This window comes from Acartia tonsa, chromosome 6, assembly GCF_053477335.1.
Source record: "Acartia tonsa isolate MP-2025a chromosome 6, ASM5347733v1, whole genome shotgun sequence".
NCBI lineage: Eukaryota > Metazoa > Arthropoda > Copepoda > Calanoida > Acartiidae > Acartia > Acartia tonsa.
The window spans coordinates 17,470,782-17,488,707 of NC_137265.1; the positions used below are offsets into that span (position 1 = coordinate 17,470,782).

General features: G+C 41.7%; 1 protein-coding gene across 1 annotated transcript; it reads right to left on the reverse strand.

Moving 5' to 3' along the window:
• Window positions 1-875: 875 nt before the first annotated feature.
• On the reverse strand, window positions 876-17,423 carry LOC145321998 (uncharacterized). The gene is made up of 12 exons (XM_080163726.1): window positions 17,007-17,423; window positions 15,885-15,911; window positions 15,129-15,202; window positions 13,979-14,824; window positions 13,548-13,606; window positions 12,958-13,081; window positions 12,501-12,582; window positions 4,548-4,591; window positions 3,642-4,062; window positions 3,183-3,418; window positions 2,720-2,911; window positions 876-1,229 (listed from the first exon to the last, which is right to left on the reverse strand). The coding sequence occupies exons 1-12, from the start codon at window positions 17,026-17,028 to the stop codon at window positions 1,041-1,043; spliced, it is 2,316 nt and encodes a 771-aa protein (XP_080019852.1). The 5' UTR covers window positions 17,029-17,423; the 3' UTR covers window positions 876-1,040.
• Between the last annotated feature and the right edge of the window lie 503 nt (window positions 17,424-17,926).

The window sequence follows — 17,926 nt, forward strand, 5'->3', positions numbered from 1 at the left end:
AAATCTCTTGGTTTTAGTAGGACTAGGGGCTCATAGCAGGCAGGGAGTAAGGGAGGAGACAATGGATCGAATATTCAAATTTTAAGAGTCTTAGACTTTGGGTACTGGCTTAAAGGGAATGTGCAAGAATTCAGCATTTTCTGACTGAATTTGGGTACTAGCACATCAATGCCCCATTAACTAGCTGAGTTAGTTTTGAATATTGCAGACAAAACAAATTGTCCTTAGATGACTGGTTTTAACAAATAGATTTCCCAAGAAAATGTCATTTCATGTATAGAAACTCTACTGTGATATTTATGTATTAAACAATCTAAGACCCCCTTAAATTTAGGTAGCAGTAAAAAAATATATGAGAAGGGTTGAAGGGTGATTTTTCTAGTGATTAATTACAGAATGTTTACTGCATTATGATGTACTTGTAATTTAATTTTCAAGTAAATGATTTTTTTCTTAGAACTAATTTTTTTCTCAATTATAATACCATGATCCCTTTACTTTGGTCAAATTTTTTGGATAAATCTGGTTTTCAATGCTTTTCAGTGAAAACTCTTAAATTGAATTAATTGCACATTGTCCCCTCCCTCACTCCCTGCATACTGCATAGCAGGAGCATTCTTCTCCTTTCTATAGTTAGATTATTTCCTTACATATTTAAACACTGAAGTCAACTCAACAGAATATGGGAAGATAAATAAAAATAGCCCAGCTGTTTGTATCATTGCTCCTGAATATTACAGTGGGGTACAATGTTAAAAAGAGGTAGTTATCTAGATAGAAAGATTTATGAGAATGTTCAGATATATAACCCAAAAGATAATGAGAGAGAAAAGATATTAATAAAGATACTACACACCACTAAGAATAAAACAAACTACATTTCATAATAATTTATTATTGTTAAATTTCAAAATCAAGCTAGAGAACAACAAATACATTTGTGATGCATAAGATTTTCACTTAAACATTAATTTAATTTTCATGCCAGGCGGATTTCACTGTAATTTGATGAAAAAAGTTTTTGTATTGACTGCATTTAGTTAAACACTAATGCTGGTTGGATCACTGTAGGGGCCAACTCTCTTGTGGGAGTCCATTGCACGAACACTGAAATGATATTTATTGCCAACAGAAAACTGTTTGAGAGTACAAGCCATGGGCAGGGGCAATGCTTTTACATCTCCAACTTTTTTCCACGAGGAGGCATCAGGGACACTGTTTGGAAGCTCCTAAATAAAAGTATAAAATTGATAATAAGTGAGCAATATCATACATTGGTACATAAGGGCATGGAAATAATAAATTACTCTAAGCTGCACAATGAACTTTATAAGGACATTACTAAAATATTAATATAATACATCAATTTTTATAAAATATTCTTGGAATTCACTAATGTTTTTCACTTTTGTTTCACTAAGGTATGGTATGTCACAAATTTCAGGATTTGAGTGAAAATTTTTGTAACAAAAATACTTTTCAAGTATTAGTGATAAGATGCATGTACAAGGAAAGTCACTGCACCCAACTGAGAAAAAAGGCGAGTTGTTACAACACCTAGGTTTTCATTTAATGTTTAGTTGAAATGTGTATAACCTGTTTAATCCCTGAAAATTTCAGCTGTCTATCTTAGATAGGAGCCAAGAAAAATCACGTTTTCCCCATAGCGTTACAAACGGACGGTCAGACAAAGTGAATTATAGAGTAGGTTCGCTGCTAAAAAATATATATGAGTTCATTGATAAAAAGTTTTCGCAAATATAGGTATTAAATAAAAACTACACAGATCAACATTACGACTTTGGGCGTCGTAGTTCTAAGGGGCGTCGTAGCTCTGTGGTAACGAACTGAGTTACGGTGTGGTGAGAGTTCGAGTTAAAGTCCCCATGTGGCAACTCGAATTTCTCAGCCGCAATTCATTCACACAACTTCCCCTTGGTTGTGTAAGAAGGGTGATAATTGGGTAGTTTGGATACTCAATAGTCAAGTACATAATATCAGTACAACTCTAACCCAAGCTTTTCTGTGGATATCGTCATTCATTACGGTGACTTAATTTGGGACACCTGTCATACTCGGCGAGGATGAGGTAATAAAGAGTAGGTCCCTTGAGACAGCGGGTCAAGTACTTGTACTTGAGCGTGGACCTTGAGCTGGCCCTGGTGCTAGCATACAAAAGTGTCTCGTCCTACTCCATGACTACTTAGGTCCAAACACTAAGAAACCATGGTTACACACACACTTTGGGCGAAACCACTAGTTTTAAAATAAAAGTAAGTATTAAGTATTGAGAGATTAATTTACTGGAACAATACCTATTTTCTGCCATAAAAAAATTTAAAGAAACAGGACAAGATTACATTCAAGATTAGGAAAAATGGACATAGGAATTTCATGTATTAAGTACAGTAAGCTGTGCGGTTGTTCCACAAGGTCTCGTAAACAGCTATACTAATCCCTCTACAATCTTCAGAAAAGTTTAGTTTTGGTCCAATACAGGTTTCTAGCTATATTGCTGGAGGGGGGGGGGGGGGGGGGTCGCACCAACTTCTTCCCCATTCCAAATATACAGGGACAATTTATAATTATCTAGAATGGTCTTTCTAACAGCCAAAGAAAATCAACACTTAAAAATACTCTTACCTTCTCTCCTGTCCTCAAAAGCCCCTAACGGCCTCGGGGGGCGTAACCGCTATGAATTATAGGTGATGATTATTACCTGATAAGCCCATATTTGATAAGAAATGACTGGTTCATGAAGGAATAGATTAAGCTGCATATTCCACTTGAGTACCACACCCTCTGCTCCCCTGCCAATGGTGAGTGATGGTTTGGGTGGCAGCTGTTTCAAGTTCCCATAGGCCAGGGTCTGTGGGGGTCGGGAGATGGGTAAAGGAGCGGGATGTCGTAGCTGAAATATTGGATAACATTAATAATTTTAGGATGACTGACAGACAGACGGACAAAAGTAATAACATACTGGATACTCTTTGGTGAAGGGAATCTTCACAAACAAAATCAGATGTCTAACTTAATAGCAGCTGAAAAAATCGAATTCCCCTACAGCAGTAGGGGCTGCCGGCTGGACGCGCAGACAAATTGAAATAGAGTAACTTCGCTACTAACAATGATCCTTTAAGAAGGAAGATCATTATTGTTCAGTAGGTGGGTTAAAAAATTACCACAGCTCTTTGTTGAGGTATCTGTCTCATAGTCTGCACAGGCCTAACAGTGAGACCAGGCCGCGTCACCTGCTGAGGGGAGGGAAGGGCCACAGGAGTGTCGTCATCACTGAGGTCCACAACCTCTGGGTTGTTGCTCGGGGCCTGTCTGGGTGAAGGCACAGTGGGGCGGGACTGTTGCGGCTGGGTTTGTATCCGTTGGGGTTGGCTGGTCACTAAGCCATTTGACAGAACAGCTAAAGGTAAAAGTATTATTTTTCTGTAAATCAAATGCCCTAACTCTCCATTAAAAGATTAAACATAGATACCAATTTTCTAATTTAAAAAATGAGCAACTGTAGGGGGTAAAGATTTTAGTCTGCCATAAAATATCTTACACTTCAGCCTGCCTTATTAATAGATTACCAAATAAATATCAAGTTTATTAGGTTTAAAAGTATTAATGAAAAATAATCATCCCTGAATTATTTGCAGGTCTTGCAGCACCATTCTGAGCCGCAGTCGTCCGATACACACCATTAATTTGCCTTCCTTGTGTATTTGTACGGATTGCCAAAGCATTGTTCGCTGCAACCGCCGCATTTATGTACTGCGGGCCGTTTGTAGCTGGCCGCGCCTGAGCAGCAGTGGCAGTGGGTGCAGCAGCCTGAATGGCAGACCTCTGTGCGGATTGTTGTGGCTGTTGACCTGCAACAGCTGAAGGTTGCAACCGCCTAGCTGCATGTGGCCCACCAGGTCCTGTCACCTTCTTTTTGGCACGTTTTTCTGGAGGCATCACCATTAAACCAACACTTCTTGTTATTTTTGTTGGTTTGACAAACTTGTCACCCATGGCTTCTTTTGTTTCACTCATGTATTTTCGTTGAACTGTTGACAAATCCTAGAATTAGAAATTCTCCTACAAAATTTAATACATAAGTAACGTTTTATTGACAAAAGGGGACTATGCACGAATAAGAGCACAAGTGATTTTAAGCATATTCTAGCAGTGATTATGAGTAGTTTTAGTTATTATACTAGGTTTTTGTAAATATAATTATATTGATGAGGAATAAAAATTTCCAACGCGGTTTTACATGTAAAACATTGAAATGTTAAGTGATATGGGCGAAATAGTATTAAATGTTTTTATGAGTTCATTGTGCAAAATAAAATAACTCGGCAAAATATCATTAAATGTTGTAAAATACAAAAGAACATTTATCAAACTTATTTCTTATTACAACTTACCACCCCTTTTGCAATACTTTGTGGTTAAAAGGTAGATTTGATTAAAAAGGACCATTAAAACTCCTTATATTTTGGTAACCACCATTGCTTTCATACTTATTGTCATAATTATTCTTGATTTGAAAGAAATCTTACCTTTAGATTTTTGCTTAATATTTCTGATTGCTCTTTCCAAGATTCTATTTTATATAACATTGTATATTATTTACTTTTGTTCAGAGATAAGTTCAATATTAAGATACTTTTAAATTATTATAAATCACTTTGTCAGTCAGTAACTCTATGTGGGAAATGTGATTTTCCTAGCTACTATTCCCTATAGAATGCTGATTTTTAGTTTGAAGATTATTAGGTCCTATGAGCATCCAGTATTTATTTGGCACGTTGTTCCGTCCGTCATGCTTCAAATTTATGATTTATCGAAAATGAGAAAAGTATCTTTATTTTTTGATATTTTTTGTGATGACTGAAAATCTGCTCTTATCACTGTCCGTTTGTCCATCTTTAATTTTTGTTCTTTGTTACCTTTTTCTCTCCTAAAATATCTATAACTGGGGGGGATCTGTTTCAAAGGGGACTATGCACGAACAAGAGCAAGTGATTTTAAGCACCTTCCAGAAGTGAATATGGGTATTTTTTGTTGTTGAATATACTAGGCGTGGCACAAAAGTATTCTTTTTTGACGAAAAATGTATATTTAGTAAAAGTGTTGTTGTGGTATTGTAAACAATCTGATTAATATACTTATGCAATTTACAGCATTTGATGATGTTTTGTCAAGTTATTTAATTTTGCACTTTGAACTCAACGAAACATTTGATGATTTTTCTTTTAAAAATGTTAAACATTTCAAAGCTTTTTCTATAGAAAATCATGGTGACACTGAAATTATTTAGTCAATATAACCATATTAAACATAAACATAGTATATACACCAAAAAGCACTAAGATTCACTGCTGGAAGGAGCTTAAAATCGTATACAGTCTCCTTTATGTTAGTGTGGTATCCGCCTAGGGTAAATGGCAGACACCAGAGTTCGAATAAAGACTACGGCAGTGTGAACAGACGTGGACACCTATACTATAGAGAAGCTACGCTTCTCTAGCAATCACTAAATAATAAACATAGTCTATTCAGTTGTTTCTTTATTGCTGGTCTAAGGATGACTAAACTTGTACAACATAATATAAATACATATGGATTAGGAATAAAGATAGTTAAAGATAAATCATACAGTAAAATATAGATAATTGCAATGGTTAGGTAGATGGCTATCCCTGTCTGGGGCAGGCAGGATAGCCCATGGAACAGCACAATAGGTAGATAAGCATAGAGGGGTTGAGTGGTAGGTCTGGGTACTAAAGAGGGAAGGTTTGATGATTACTTGTGACAACAACAGTCTGTGTGGGGGTGATTCTATCAGGTGAGGGAAGGCTTAGATCCTTTATCCTCAGGGTTGAGGTGGTGCTGATAACTTGGTGGTTGAAGGGGAAGGTTCCGGTGCTTAAGATGGGAGAGGGAGGGGTAACACCCCTCCCTCCATTTGCAGGACAACTGAGAGATGAAAACCAATACCGTTATCTGACATATTTTCAGGTGGCCTTACAATTGTATAATAACAGGATTTAGCTGGGTGCGTAGCATCACTATAATGTCTTGGTTTCTGCATGGTCCAGAGGTGCCGCATACCACAACTCTCCCCTCGGAAGGCTGGGAGGGGTTGTCTGCACCGCCAGACTTCCGACAGTGGTTGCGGCCTTCAGTTTGTTGTCCTTGTGGAATGGGTCCGCCAGGATACCAGCTGCTGAACGGTGGTGGACTCCAGCCCTCCCCAGGTCGAACGGAATCTGCTATATCTGCTGGAGTAGCTGGTCCTGTTGGATGTTCTGGCCGTTGGATGTGTACCTCTGAGGCCACCCTGGCAACCTCCAGGGGTGGCACAGCACATGAGGGGGCTTGGACCAACAGCCGCCTGGTATACACCTCTTCAGGTTTCTCCACTGGGCTGGTGGTCTCCATCGTGTTGGTCACCTTGCTGCTGGCAGGCTGGCTACTGGATGCCGGCGCAGCTTCTTCGCCCTCGGGGCTGGTCAGGTTCATTCGGCTTCCAGGGTCTCTGTCAACGCGGGCAGGTGGTGGTTGCCATACTGTAGGAGCGTTGCCTCCCTCAGGCTCATCCTGGACATTGGCAGGGTGGTGCCTGGCAGTCAGACCTGCGGGGTAGGAGAAGGTAACAGTCCATCCCTTATGCCGGAGGCTGTCTTGGATCTGCAAGGGTGGCTCTGCTCTAGTTGGCTGGGAGACAGGCCCATCCACGGCCACTGCTGCTGGTGGACTGGAGGCACAAGGCTCCGGATTTCCTCCCCTAGCCTGAAGGGGTCCAGGCACATCGTCTCCATCTTGGGTAGACATAATTGTTGGGGATCCTCTACTTCTATGGTTAGGCTCGGCACTTGGCGCGTCCAGTTGAGTTACTCCCCAGGCAGCGGTCAAAGCTTCTTCAGTTTGGCTGGTAATGGCTGATATCCTGGTTCCTGGGGCAGATGCAGGGGGCGCAGGCAAGTTTGGCCCAGCCCAAACTTCCTGGTACACCAGTGCAATACAATTACCCTGGCTTGGTTGAGGGAGGTAGACAGCTGGATGCAGTTGGGGGTGAGGGACAGCTGGACTCTCCCTGCTGGCTGGGGGCTCTGGCTGGCTGGGGGTGACGGGTGTCACCCCTTCCTCTGGGGCTGCGGGCTCATTCCGGGGTCCAGGTATCTCGGTGGCGGCGACGGTTGTCGCCCCAGGCACCAGCGTGGGGGCACTGGATAGCACCCCCCAGTCTTCACAGGGGTCCAGGTCTCTCGGTGGCGGCGACGGTTGTCGCCCCAGGCACCAGCGTGGGGCGCTGGATAGCACCCCCCAGTCTTCACAGGTGGCGGCGACGGTTGTCGCCCCAGACATCAGCTTGGTGGTGCAGGGAAGCACCTCTCGTTCCTTCCAGGTGGCGACGCCGGTTGGCGTCCCGTACATCGACTCAGACTCGCTGGCTAGCGCCTCTGGCCTCTCCCACTCGGCGGCCGCCAGGGCCTCCCCGTACACCGTCCCGGTGGCGCTGGGTAGCGCCCCTCGGCTCTTGCTGGGGGTGACAGGGGTTACGGACACCGGTCCCCTGTGGTTGAGGCTGAGGTCCAGGCCAACCCGGTTGGGTTCAGCCGCTTCCCCCAGCACGTTGATCCTGGCCACTATGGTCCCGATCTGAGACACAGACTCCTGGGTAGCCGCGGCCCCAGCGGCGGCAGCTGGTTGGGGTGACGGCTGGGCATCTCCCTCCAGGTGGACCTGGGTGTCAGACTGGTTGCATGCAGGTTGTTGGGCGGCCTGGTGTTTCTTCATTGCCTGGTCCCAACCGGTTCTACACTTGGCGGCTGTGTGGCCGTTGAAGCGGCAGCGCCCCTTCGTCCAGCTGGGTCCCATCAGGCCGGCTTCCCCAGGGTGTATCAACCTGCCAGGTCTCTCCTCCTCCAGTTGGGGCACCAGCTGACAAACAGGGTCTCCCCTACTAGGGGTCAGGCGGTGCTGGGCTGCGTGTGGTGGCTCCTTGGTTACATTCAGCCTCCTCCCCATACACACAGGTCCCTTCCATCCAACAGCGGCTCTCCTCTCCTGGGTGGCGAGGCCAGCCGCGGCCTTAGCTTCTGCAGGTGCTTCTCCACATGAGGGATCCTGCCTCTGGGTACGCCAGATAGTTGGTAGCAAAGGCCGTTGATGGTGCCAGTCGGAAAGGGGGCTATGATCTCTGGGGGGTACCTGTGGCCAGTGTGTGGGCAGGTACCCACAGTTGAACCAGCAAGGCCCAGAAGATGCCATACTGATGGTAGCCTGAACTGTATTCTGGACTGCCAGCAGGCTGTTGGTAGCCACCTGAGTTGGGCCAGAGTTGCCAGCTGGTATTGCGTCCCGGCCAGGCTCCGTCAGCTGCTGGTGGGGAGCCCCTGCGGTGGTTCTGGTTTTGGCAGGGGGTGGCCTTCTTGTTGACTTCCCTAGTTGGAGCTCTGCATCCTGGTGGGCCTCCATCTTCAGCAGCATGGGGGAACTTGGCTGGGACATGTGCAGTGGTTCAACAGAGTAGAGGCATCTGGTCTTGGAGTGTGGGGGAACAGCCTCACTGCTGCTGGTCAACCCTGCTCCCTCCGTGCTGGGTAAAGCCTTCCACTGCAGCAGGTCACCAGTTCCCATCCTTAGGCCGGTCCCCAGTCGTTCCATGCCTGGGGGCTCCCAGGGAGGCTTGGGTGGCGGCTCCCCCAGGTACGCGTCGGGCATCTGGGTGAAGAGCCTATTCCCCTGGGACAGCTCCCCATCCTCCAGCTTGGTGAGGCCAGCGCCAGGTAGGACCTTTCCACCCCAGAAACAGGTGGTACTGGCCCTAGGGCTGGGCCCCTTTGGAGTCTCAGTTCTGGTGGTAGTGTCCATCTTGGGGCTGGCCACTAAGTCTCTGAAGCTTGTCACCTTCTCATTAGGCTCAGTTGCATCGTTCAACACCCCCAGGAGGACACCTGCAGGTTCAGCAATCCCCAGTCCAGTATTGCTATTTCTCGTGCGTTGAGCACCAACTGAACAGGAGCTGTGCAGCGGACATTCAGTCACCCTTCCAGACAAGGGCATCTCAGGGACCAGGGGTCTGTGACCTGGCATGTGTTTGATGTTCACTGTACTCAACACAGTAGGCCAAAGTAATAACAGAAGCAGTATCTTGTATGAAGAAGCAGAGAGTGGTGGGGTACAGATGTTGGTGGTTCTGGTCCAAATGAAGACTTCTGTCCACCACAGTGCCAGCAGCAGGCCTAGGCACACAGTTAATGCCCAATCAGGAATGTCTTCTATTGCCGCACGTCGGGCCAGGGGCTGACAAGTTCTTATCTTGTAGATATAGGAGCAGAGTAGAGTAGCCGCGCCGCAAGGAGGTTCGAGCCGGCTCACCCCTAGTATAAATACTATAGCTGTGTAATTAGGGTGATAGTCCACGTAGCCGTAGGCTCGGTCCTCCTGGCTCAAGAGTTTCTGTGGCTGGCGCGTCCCCATGATAAGTAGCAGGGGGTTGGTCTGTTGGGGCCAGCGTCTTGTTTAACTGTTGAGCCTGAGTTGTTCTCCTTTCCAGTATAGCTCTTGATTTCTGTGATAACCAGCGGATCTTAGCTTAAAGGTAAAGGGAGTATGGTAGGTATCCACAGATGTCTCTAGGAGCGTATCCGCTAGTAAATATATGGATAGGTAGGCTATCTATATATATATATGGCTACACGCCCATATATATATATATACGTGTATAGGAATATCCCCAGAGCTAGCTAGCTTTCCTCCTTGCTCCAAAAAAATCATGCTTCCTCTGTATATAGTTCACAACTATGAGGGTCGATGGTCCAGGTACACACCACCACTGCCCAGTGTGGGGCATCAAGTCAGGCTATGTCCACAGGGTGGGCGTACTTTCGTTCAGTTACCATATCAGTTTCCAGTGTTGTTTGGTGAGGTTAGTATTCACTTACTTGCACCCATGATACAAAAAAAACAACACTATTTATCACTTGGGTGTTTATATATACATATATTTGTTTCACTAACCACTCAGCTTTGAAGTAGGGTTGGCAGGGCTAGGAAGATGTTGAGGGTCTGAGCGGGTTTAAGGAACTGGTTTAATTTTCCTTATCACACTGTAGATAGGGAGGGAGGAGCTTGCAAGTTTTTCTCCTAAAAAAATATCTCTGTTGTATGCTATAGAGTGGCCCCTCTCCTGTGTGTGTGTGTGTGTGCGTGAAATCTCCTTTCCGTGCAGCGCGCTTACGCACCGTCAATCCGCGCACACAGGTAAAACGCGCACTTATCCCTCAACTCGCTCTCTCGTTGGTCCGCTTTGTCCGTTGAATTTTATGATATTCCGCACTCCGTTGCGCTACCCGTAAATGGCGCTCTGTGATCCCGGTCACTAGCTCCACACCATGGGCGGACTTAGTCAAGTGTGGGTAGGAGGGGGGAAGCGCGTGAGGGGACGGGGTAAATCCGTCCGTTCCCCCTGTGAGGAAGGGGGGGGAATGCCGTGGGTTGAGGTAACTGTGTAATGAGGTAATGTTGCCCTCTCTCCTTAATCCTAGGTTTATTTTTATATCACCTTGATTGTATTCTCTTCAATGGAGAGTGAGCCCCTCCCTTTCCTCTGAAATAAGGGGTGTATTGTTGTTGTGCTGTAGGCTTGAGGTAATTAGATTGTGTATCAGGGCATTTGTTATATTACATCTAGCTTCTATTTTTGTCCTTATCACAATTACATAACAGATTTGTTTACCAACCCTGTTCTATTTTTAGTTGTTATCACAATACACAGTAAATCCAAGCCTGTTCTATTTTTAGTTTTATCACAACACAACAAATTGTTTGCCAATCTTTGCTCATAAATCTATTGTTTAACCATCACACCAGGGTGGTAATCCCTGCAATGTGATATAATATCTGTTTTTCTAGATGGGTGGCTGCGTTGTAGCCTCTCAGGATACTTGGAGTTGACGTAGTTTTCTCTGCTTTGGTGCACTACACTCGTATGTTGGCTCGCAGCTCGCAGCTATGTGGCGTGTTTCAGCCTATCGGCGGCAGGGAATGTCCCGTCCTGCTAGCGCCGCTTGCAGCTATGTGGCGTGTTTCAGCCTATCGGCGGCAGGGAATGTCCCGTCCTGCTAGCGCCGCTTATCCAAATCCGGCTGATGGCGGCAGGGAATGTCCCGTCCTGCTAGCGCCGCTGGTTCGGATCCTGCTATCTCTTGCAGTAAATGTTGGCCTATTTTCAGCCGTTTGCACTTATTTGGCTTGTTTCAGCCAGTCCGCAGGCCTGTTTCAGCCCTTTGAGCGCTCAATTCTCCGTTAGACGTCGGCGCTTCTCGCGGTTCTCCGTCAAGTTTCGCTGTTTCACTTCCACAACTGCCGGATGCAGAGTTAGACCTTGCTATCCAGGGTGGGTAATTCAGGTTGCTTGTGTCAGTTTTGCCAGTTTCGCTTCCACAACTGCCGGATACAGAGTTAGACCTTGCTATCCAGGGTGGGTAATTCAGGTTGCTTGTGTCAGTTTTGCCAGTTTCACTGCTGGGAGTACCTTAGCCTCAGCTGCGCGTCTGCTCTACACTTGTGGTTCGCCGTAATCTCACACAGCTGTCACCAAAAGTTGTGGTATCCGCCTTGGGTAAATGGCAGACACCAGAGTTCGAATAAAGACTACGGCAGTGTGAACAGACGTGGACACCTATACTATAGAGAAGCTACGCTTCTCTAGCAATCACTAAATAATAAACATAGTCTATTCAGTTGTTTCTTTATTGCTGGTCTAAGGATAACTAAACTTGTACAACATAATATAAATACATATGGATTAGGAATAAAGATAGTTAAAGATAAATCATACAGTAAAACATAGATAATTGCAATGGTTAGGTAGATGGCTATCCCTGTCTGGGGCAGGCAGGATAGCCCATGGAACAGCACAATAGGTAGATAAGCATAGAGGGGTTGAGTGGTAGGTCTGGGTACTAAAGAGGGAAGGTTTGATGATTACTTGTGACAACAACAGTCTGTGTGGGGGTGATTCTATCAGGTGAGGGAAGGCTTAGATCCTTTATCCTCAGGGTTGAGGTGGTGCTGATAACTTGGTGGTTGAAGGGGAAGGTTCCGGTGCTTAAGATGGGAGAGGGAGGGGTAACACCCCTCCCTCCATTTGCAGGACAACTGAGAGATGAAAACCAATACCGTTATCTGACATATTTTCAGGTGGCCTTACAATTGTATAATAACAGGATTTAGCTGGGTGCGTAGCATCACTATAATGTCTTGGTTTCTGCATGGTCCAGAGGTGCCGCATACCACATTAGTATTGAAAATTGTGAAAAAATATTGTATGTTATTTCTCCAATAAAAATGGCGTAAACTTGAAAGTTGAGAGTAGGTATTCAGAAAAAGTAAATAAGTTGTTAAGATAAATCCTCCAACCCATCCAATATTAGAAATTCAATCCCTAGTCCCTGTAGATATTGAGGAATTTTAACTAAAGTTTATAATAATATACATTCCTGCAGATTTCTTAAACTTATCACATTGTCTTCTAAGGTTGCCAAGTTCTTCCTTGTACACAAACATTTCTATCAGCTTTTTCTACAAAAAAAAATGGGGTAAATAGCAGAGATCTGAAAGCATAAGACAATGGTCGATAAATTGATCTTCATCCCACAAAATTACTTCTTCTGCAGATTACAATTAGTGGTGGTTGCTAAGCCAACGAATAAGGAAACGTTATAATAAAACTTTAGGGACTACGTAATAAACACTAAACAGCCCAATGACCACTTAAATATTGCAATTCGCAAGAAATTGCAAAATTAAATTTGGCGGGTAACGATAATTTCCAGCGATAGCGGCGGTTCCGCCGCTGTGTGTATTTCAGTTCCACACTTTAACCTCTTTAAACGGCTATTCTCAATTCTGAAATCATTCCATGGAAATAACGCAAAAAAACAACTTTAACTTTACCTTGAGCAAGTTTTCAAGATCCTTTCTATCCATTTTGCGGAGTTTGCGAAGTGATTTGTCCAAATGTTCTAATCTTGCCTTTTTAGTTGGCTCCCCTGGTTCTGTGTCAGCCTTTCTCTTTTCGCTATAAATAACATTTCATTATCTTTTATTTCTGTTGAGGTTTAATAGATACAACAAAAATAGAAGGGGGGGGGGGGGGGTTGACAAAAAAAAATCTTCTGAAACTCTCAAAAACATCTTACACCCAGAATATGTATTTGATTACTACCAAAAAATATTTAGGGGTGTTATTTACCTCCCGTCCTGTTAATTTGGGCCAGGGTAAAAAATATTCCGGCGAGCTTCGCGTACCATTTTACCCTATCCCCCCTTCTTAATGTACCCAACATCCAAAGTTTTCATCCCCCCCCCCCCTCTTTAAAATAAAATGCTTAGACGTCGTTGATCGGACTAAAGACAGACTCATATAAAGACTTGCTTTCCCCACAAAAAAAATCTGGACCAACAAAGCAAAGCTTCTTAAACAAAACGGTGGGGGGGGGGGGGGGTATGCTTTTGCTTACTACCACAAAATACCAAATCCATACCTCTGGTTTGTGGTAGTTTCCACTTCTTCCTCTAATATAACCTCATCTTGGTCTTTCTCCTACAAAAATATTTTGCTTAAAAAATCACGAAACCTTTTATTTAAAAAATATTTACAGATGCATTTGATTAAATGAGCGAAGTTGCAATAATTCTACTTTATCTGTCCGTAATTTGCCTGTTTAAAACAAATATTATTATTATCAGGGATCTAGGGTATAAGACAAGTAATTAATGTTAATTCTCAATGATGATACACAAAATTACCCTTTCTGTAGATTACAATTTGTTTTTAAAAGTTAGGACAAGTTGAGCTAACAAATCAAAATTCAATAAAAGTTATCAAGCCAACGAAAAAGAAAACATAAATATAAAACTGTCGGGAATAGTGTAATGAACAGACCAATGTCCCCTCCTCCCTGCATTATTCTACCTGAATCATGTCTTCATCATCAGAATCTGCATCAATCTTGTTGAATGTGATGACACTATCAACAGCAGCAGCCGGGGATTTACCAGCCTCACTACTTGAAGCAGATGAAACAGTTTCTTTGTCTTTTGTATCAGCTTCTTCTTGAGTAGGATCTTTATTAACTTTTTCTTCTTCAGTATTTTCATCAACTGATGTTTCAGTAGACGCTGTTTTTGCTTCTTTTTCCTCTGCTACTTCAGAATTTGTGATTTCTTTATTGTCTTTTTCTTCAACATCCTTCTTTTTTTCAACATTAACAGATTTTTCTGTTGAATTTTCTTCAGATTCCGCTTCACTGTTGTCATCATCTGAGTCATCAGGCCTTAATTCTATATTGTTTGTTGGTTTAGATACCTCTTTTTCATCATTTTCTTCTGTTGCTGATGCATTGACTTCTTCCATAGGAGAATCTTCATCTTTATCAACTGATGTAGGTTTGTCAGATTGTTCCTCTGTTTCCGATTCTTTAGTTTTTAACTCAGCTTCTTTTTCTTGGTCATCAGAAGCTTCATGTGAAACATCATGATCTTCCATATTTTCAGAGTTATCTTTGGATGTATCATCTTTATCATTGACCTCATTTTCTTGTTGAATATTTTCATCCTTTTCACTTCCATCATGGTCACTTTCATTCTTATCACTGTCATCTGACTCATTGTCTTGTGTTAGCTCGATGTTGTTTATTATTTCTTCTTTTTCGTCTTTTTCATGACTATCACTAATGCCATTTGTTTCATTGTTTGTTGCATCAGCAGAATTTGATGTTTCACTTTCTTCTTCCATCTTTCCATTCTCCACTGGAGACGCCTAAACAACAAGGAATGACAGTCTAATTATATCATTCTTAGAATTTAAAGTGCTGTAGCAATAAAAAGAAACAAAATTACAGATGACAAAAGTTTACATAACTATTATACAGTTAATTTTTACACCATTTAGATTGTGCATTTGTAAGTTTCTCTGCCATAGTATGAAGTGAAAGTAAGACAATAAGGACTTTAAAACCTCTAACAAAAAACTTTTGAAAAACAAGCTTAATTAATAAAAATTATAAAAACAATTTTTGTCAGACATTGTTATATTAATTTTTGTTTTAAAAAATCAAACTTACCAGTCCGTTTGTATTCAAAGAGTCAAGTTCACAGCCATTTGAAATGTCTACCTCCATATCACCTGCCTTGCAATCTGCGGTTTCATTGTTGTCAATTTCATTAAAATAAAAAAATAAAACTCTTAGAAGCTTAACAAGGCTTATTTACAAGAATTATTCATCTGGCTTCTATACTACACCTAGAATCTATAGCCAAAGTTGAGGTTAAAGTGTGACACACAAAAATCGTGTGACAGACAAACTTTTTGATTACTACATTTAGAAGGTCCTAAGGGGTATACAAATGATGAGAAAGCTTTGAATAAATATCAATGGGTTAAAGAAGAGAAAACTAAAGTCTAAGTATTACAGTTGGTATGCCCATGATGAAGCACAGCCCCTTAAAATGCCCACTAATTTTAGTCTTTAGGAAATATTTGTGTTTCAGAGATTGAATGATTACATGAAAGTTATTTTTTAATAATTGATATATTAAATGAAACAGTGGTATGCCCCCCCTCACAATCACCACCCCCTACCAACATTAATCCTCCCCAAAAAATCAAATTTAGGGTGCATACAAGTGATCCTCCCCCTTCTCCTCTTCAATCAAAACTAAAAGAAAGAAAACTCTAATCTTGAAAACTACTTGGTAAAAACTATTAATAACTAAAATTTACTCATAAATACAATTTATAAAAAAAACAGTTATTTTTGAATAAAATAAATCTATAGGTAGTTTTCTTAATACTATTAGAAATTGAAATTGACAGCTTCCTTTAATAGCAGAAACAGCTTCCATATCTAAAATAAAAGGAAAATATAAATTGATTGTCAACAAATTGTGACAACATTTTATATAACCGATGTAATGGACAAAAAAAATCACTGGGTATTTATAAAACAAATGTCCAACCCATTTTATTTGTAATGAATTAACATGAATCAGTTTTGTTGGCTTCTAGCTCATTTTGAAAAAAAATATGGGTGAATCCCCTCCCTCCCCCCTTCCTCTCTCTTATAATGATGTGTTTGATATCAAAAAAGGTCTATTGGGAGGTAAGCTGACCTATATTTTCTTATTATGGATGTATTTTGCCGCCAACCCCCCCCCCCCCCCTATTAACCCTTCTACCCTAAATGTGTTATAAACTCAATCCCTCCCCTTTAAACAAACATTAACATCCTTCCCCTCCCCTATCCTGCACCCTCCCAGAAACAATAAATCATACTTCATTCAAAAATATTTTAGAAGTTTAACCCCCCCCCCCCCCTCAACCTTATAAAAATTATAGGGAATAATACTGTTCTAAATTTTTTTCTAAATGCTGCATCTTCATATTTGTGATGTTACTCCCCCTTATATTACTTAACTTTTTATTTAAAAAATTAAAAACAAATCCAAAATCCTGATTGAGTGAGTCAGTCAGGGAGGGCAGCTGTCATGAGAACCAAAATAAACAGTTAAAAAACCCTCCCCCCCACTCCCCACCCTTTTTTATAGGGAAAAAACTAGTAAAAAAAATTTTGATCAACAAAAATCTGATTGAAGGAGGAGTCAGTCAGTGAGGGAAGATGGTTTTATTACTATAATTAATAAGTATATTTACTCAAAAAGGCCTAACCAAAAATATTTTAAAGTATATGACTTAAAACTAATAGGAAAATCTGGTTGAGTCAGTCAGTCAGTGAGGGAAGAGGAAATCATGACTAGAATTAAGGGTTAATTTTAAAAAATATACCTACCATTCCCAAAAATACATCACAATTAATAACAAAAATGTATATTTATTTAAATAATTTTCAACAAATAAAAAAATCTGATTGAGTGAGTCAGTCAGTGAGGGAAAATGGCATAAAAACTTATAATTTTTAGTTTTAAAATAACTTTAAACTTACCAAAATCTAGAGATCCTGTCATTTCTAATTATTCATACTCTGAAATCGGAAAAAGACGACAATTAAACGTGAAAACTCGTGCAACTATTTGGGCCAGAGAGACAGACATTAATACAATATTCTGCCCTAGTAACACACAAACAAGCGGGAAAAAACGAGGATATCTACTCAACTAAAATTATACAGTGGATTTTAACAAGGCACACGTATTCTCTATCTATTCATACATCTATAGACATCGTTATATTAATAATTAATCGTCGCTAACGATAGAAAATCACGATTTTCACTGCTTGATTCACGATAAAGTTGTCGGTATTTTCATTCCTTTACAGAAAATGTTAGTGGTGGGCAGAACTCAGCTGGTTAATTCGGCAGTTTTATCTATCTTTCCCCTTTTCCATCGTAATATATGCTTTACCCCCCACCGAAATTACGCCGCCTCCCTCAGTTTGCTCTAATGCTAGATTTATGTCGTGTCAGTACGGGGATTTGTGTCGGCTAGAGAGCGACAACTAGCGCCATCTGACGGCCCCGCCGCATCTCCTATCTTTCATTTCCTGCCGTACATTTGTACTGCAAAATTAATACTAATCGATTTTTTTGCGTTTTAACGATTTTAATTGGCCATGTATGACCAAAAACACGATCCTTAGTCAAGTTATATACTTTTTAAAAAAATAATTTTACTCAATTTTCTCTAAGAAAAACTTAAATCTGAACTAATTTTTGCAATATACTATAGGAATTAAAACTATTTTATTTTATATTTATTTGCAAAATTATGACCTTTTCCCATTTAAAAATATATACAAATCCTGTAAGAGCAGCAGTAAATGCTAAAAATTCTCCAAAAAAATGACGTCACGCCCCCGCCGCTAATGCTGAACATGCTCTTGTCCCCACTCCACTTCTCTCCC

Excerpts from the sequence above, each read along its gene's own strand:
- LOC145321998 (XM_080163726.1), bottom strand. The coding sequence starts at position 17,028 with ATGACAGGATCTCTAGATTTTG. Across the intron at positions 12,583-12,957 it reads ATCTTGAAAACTTGCTCAAG|AAAAAGCTGATAGAAATGTT; the intron begins GTAAAGTTAAAG and ends TTTTTTTTGTAG. Across the intron at positions 2,912-3,182 it reads TACCTCAACAAAGAGCTGTG|CTACGACATCCCGCTCCTTT; the intron begins GTAATTTTTTAA and ends CCAATATTTCAG.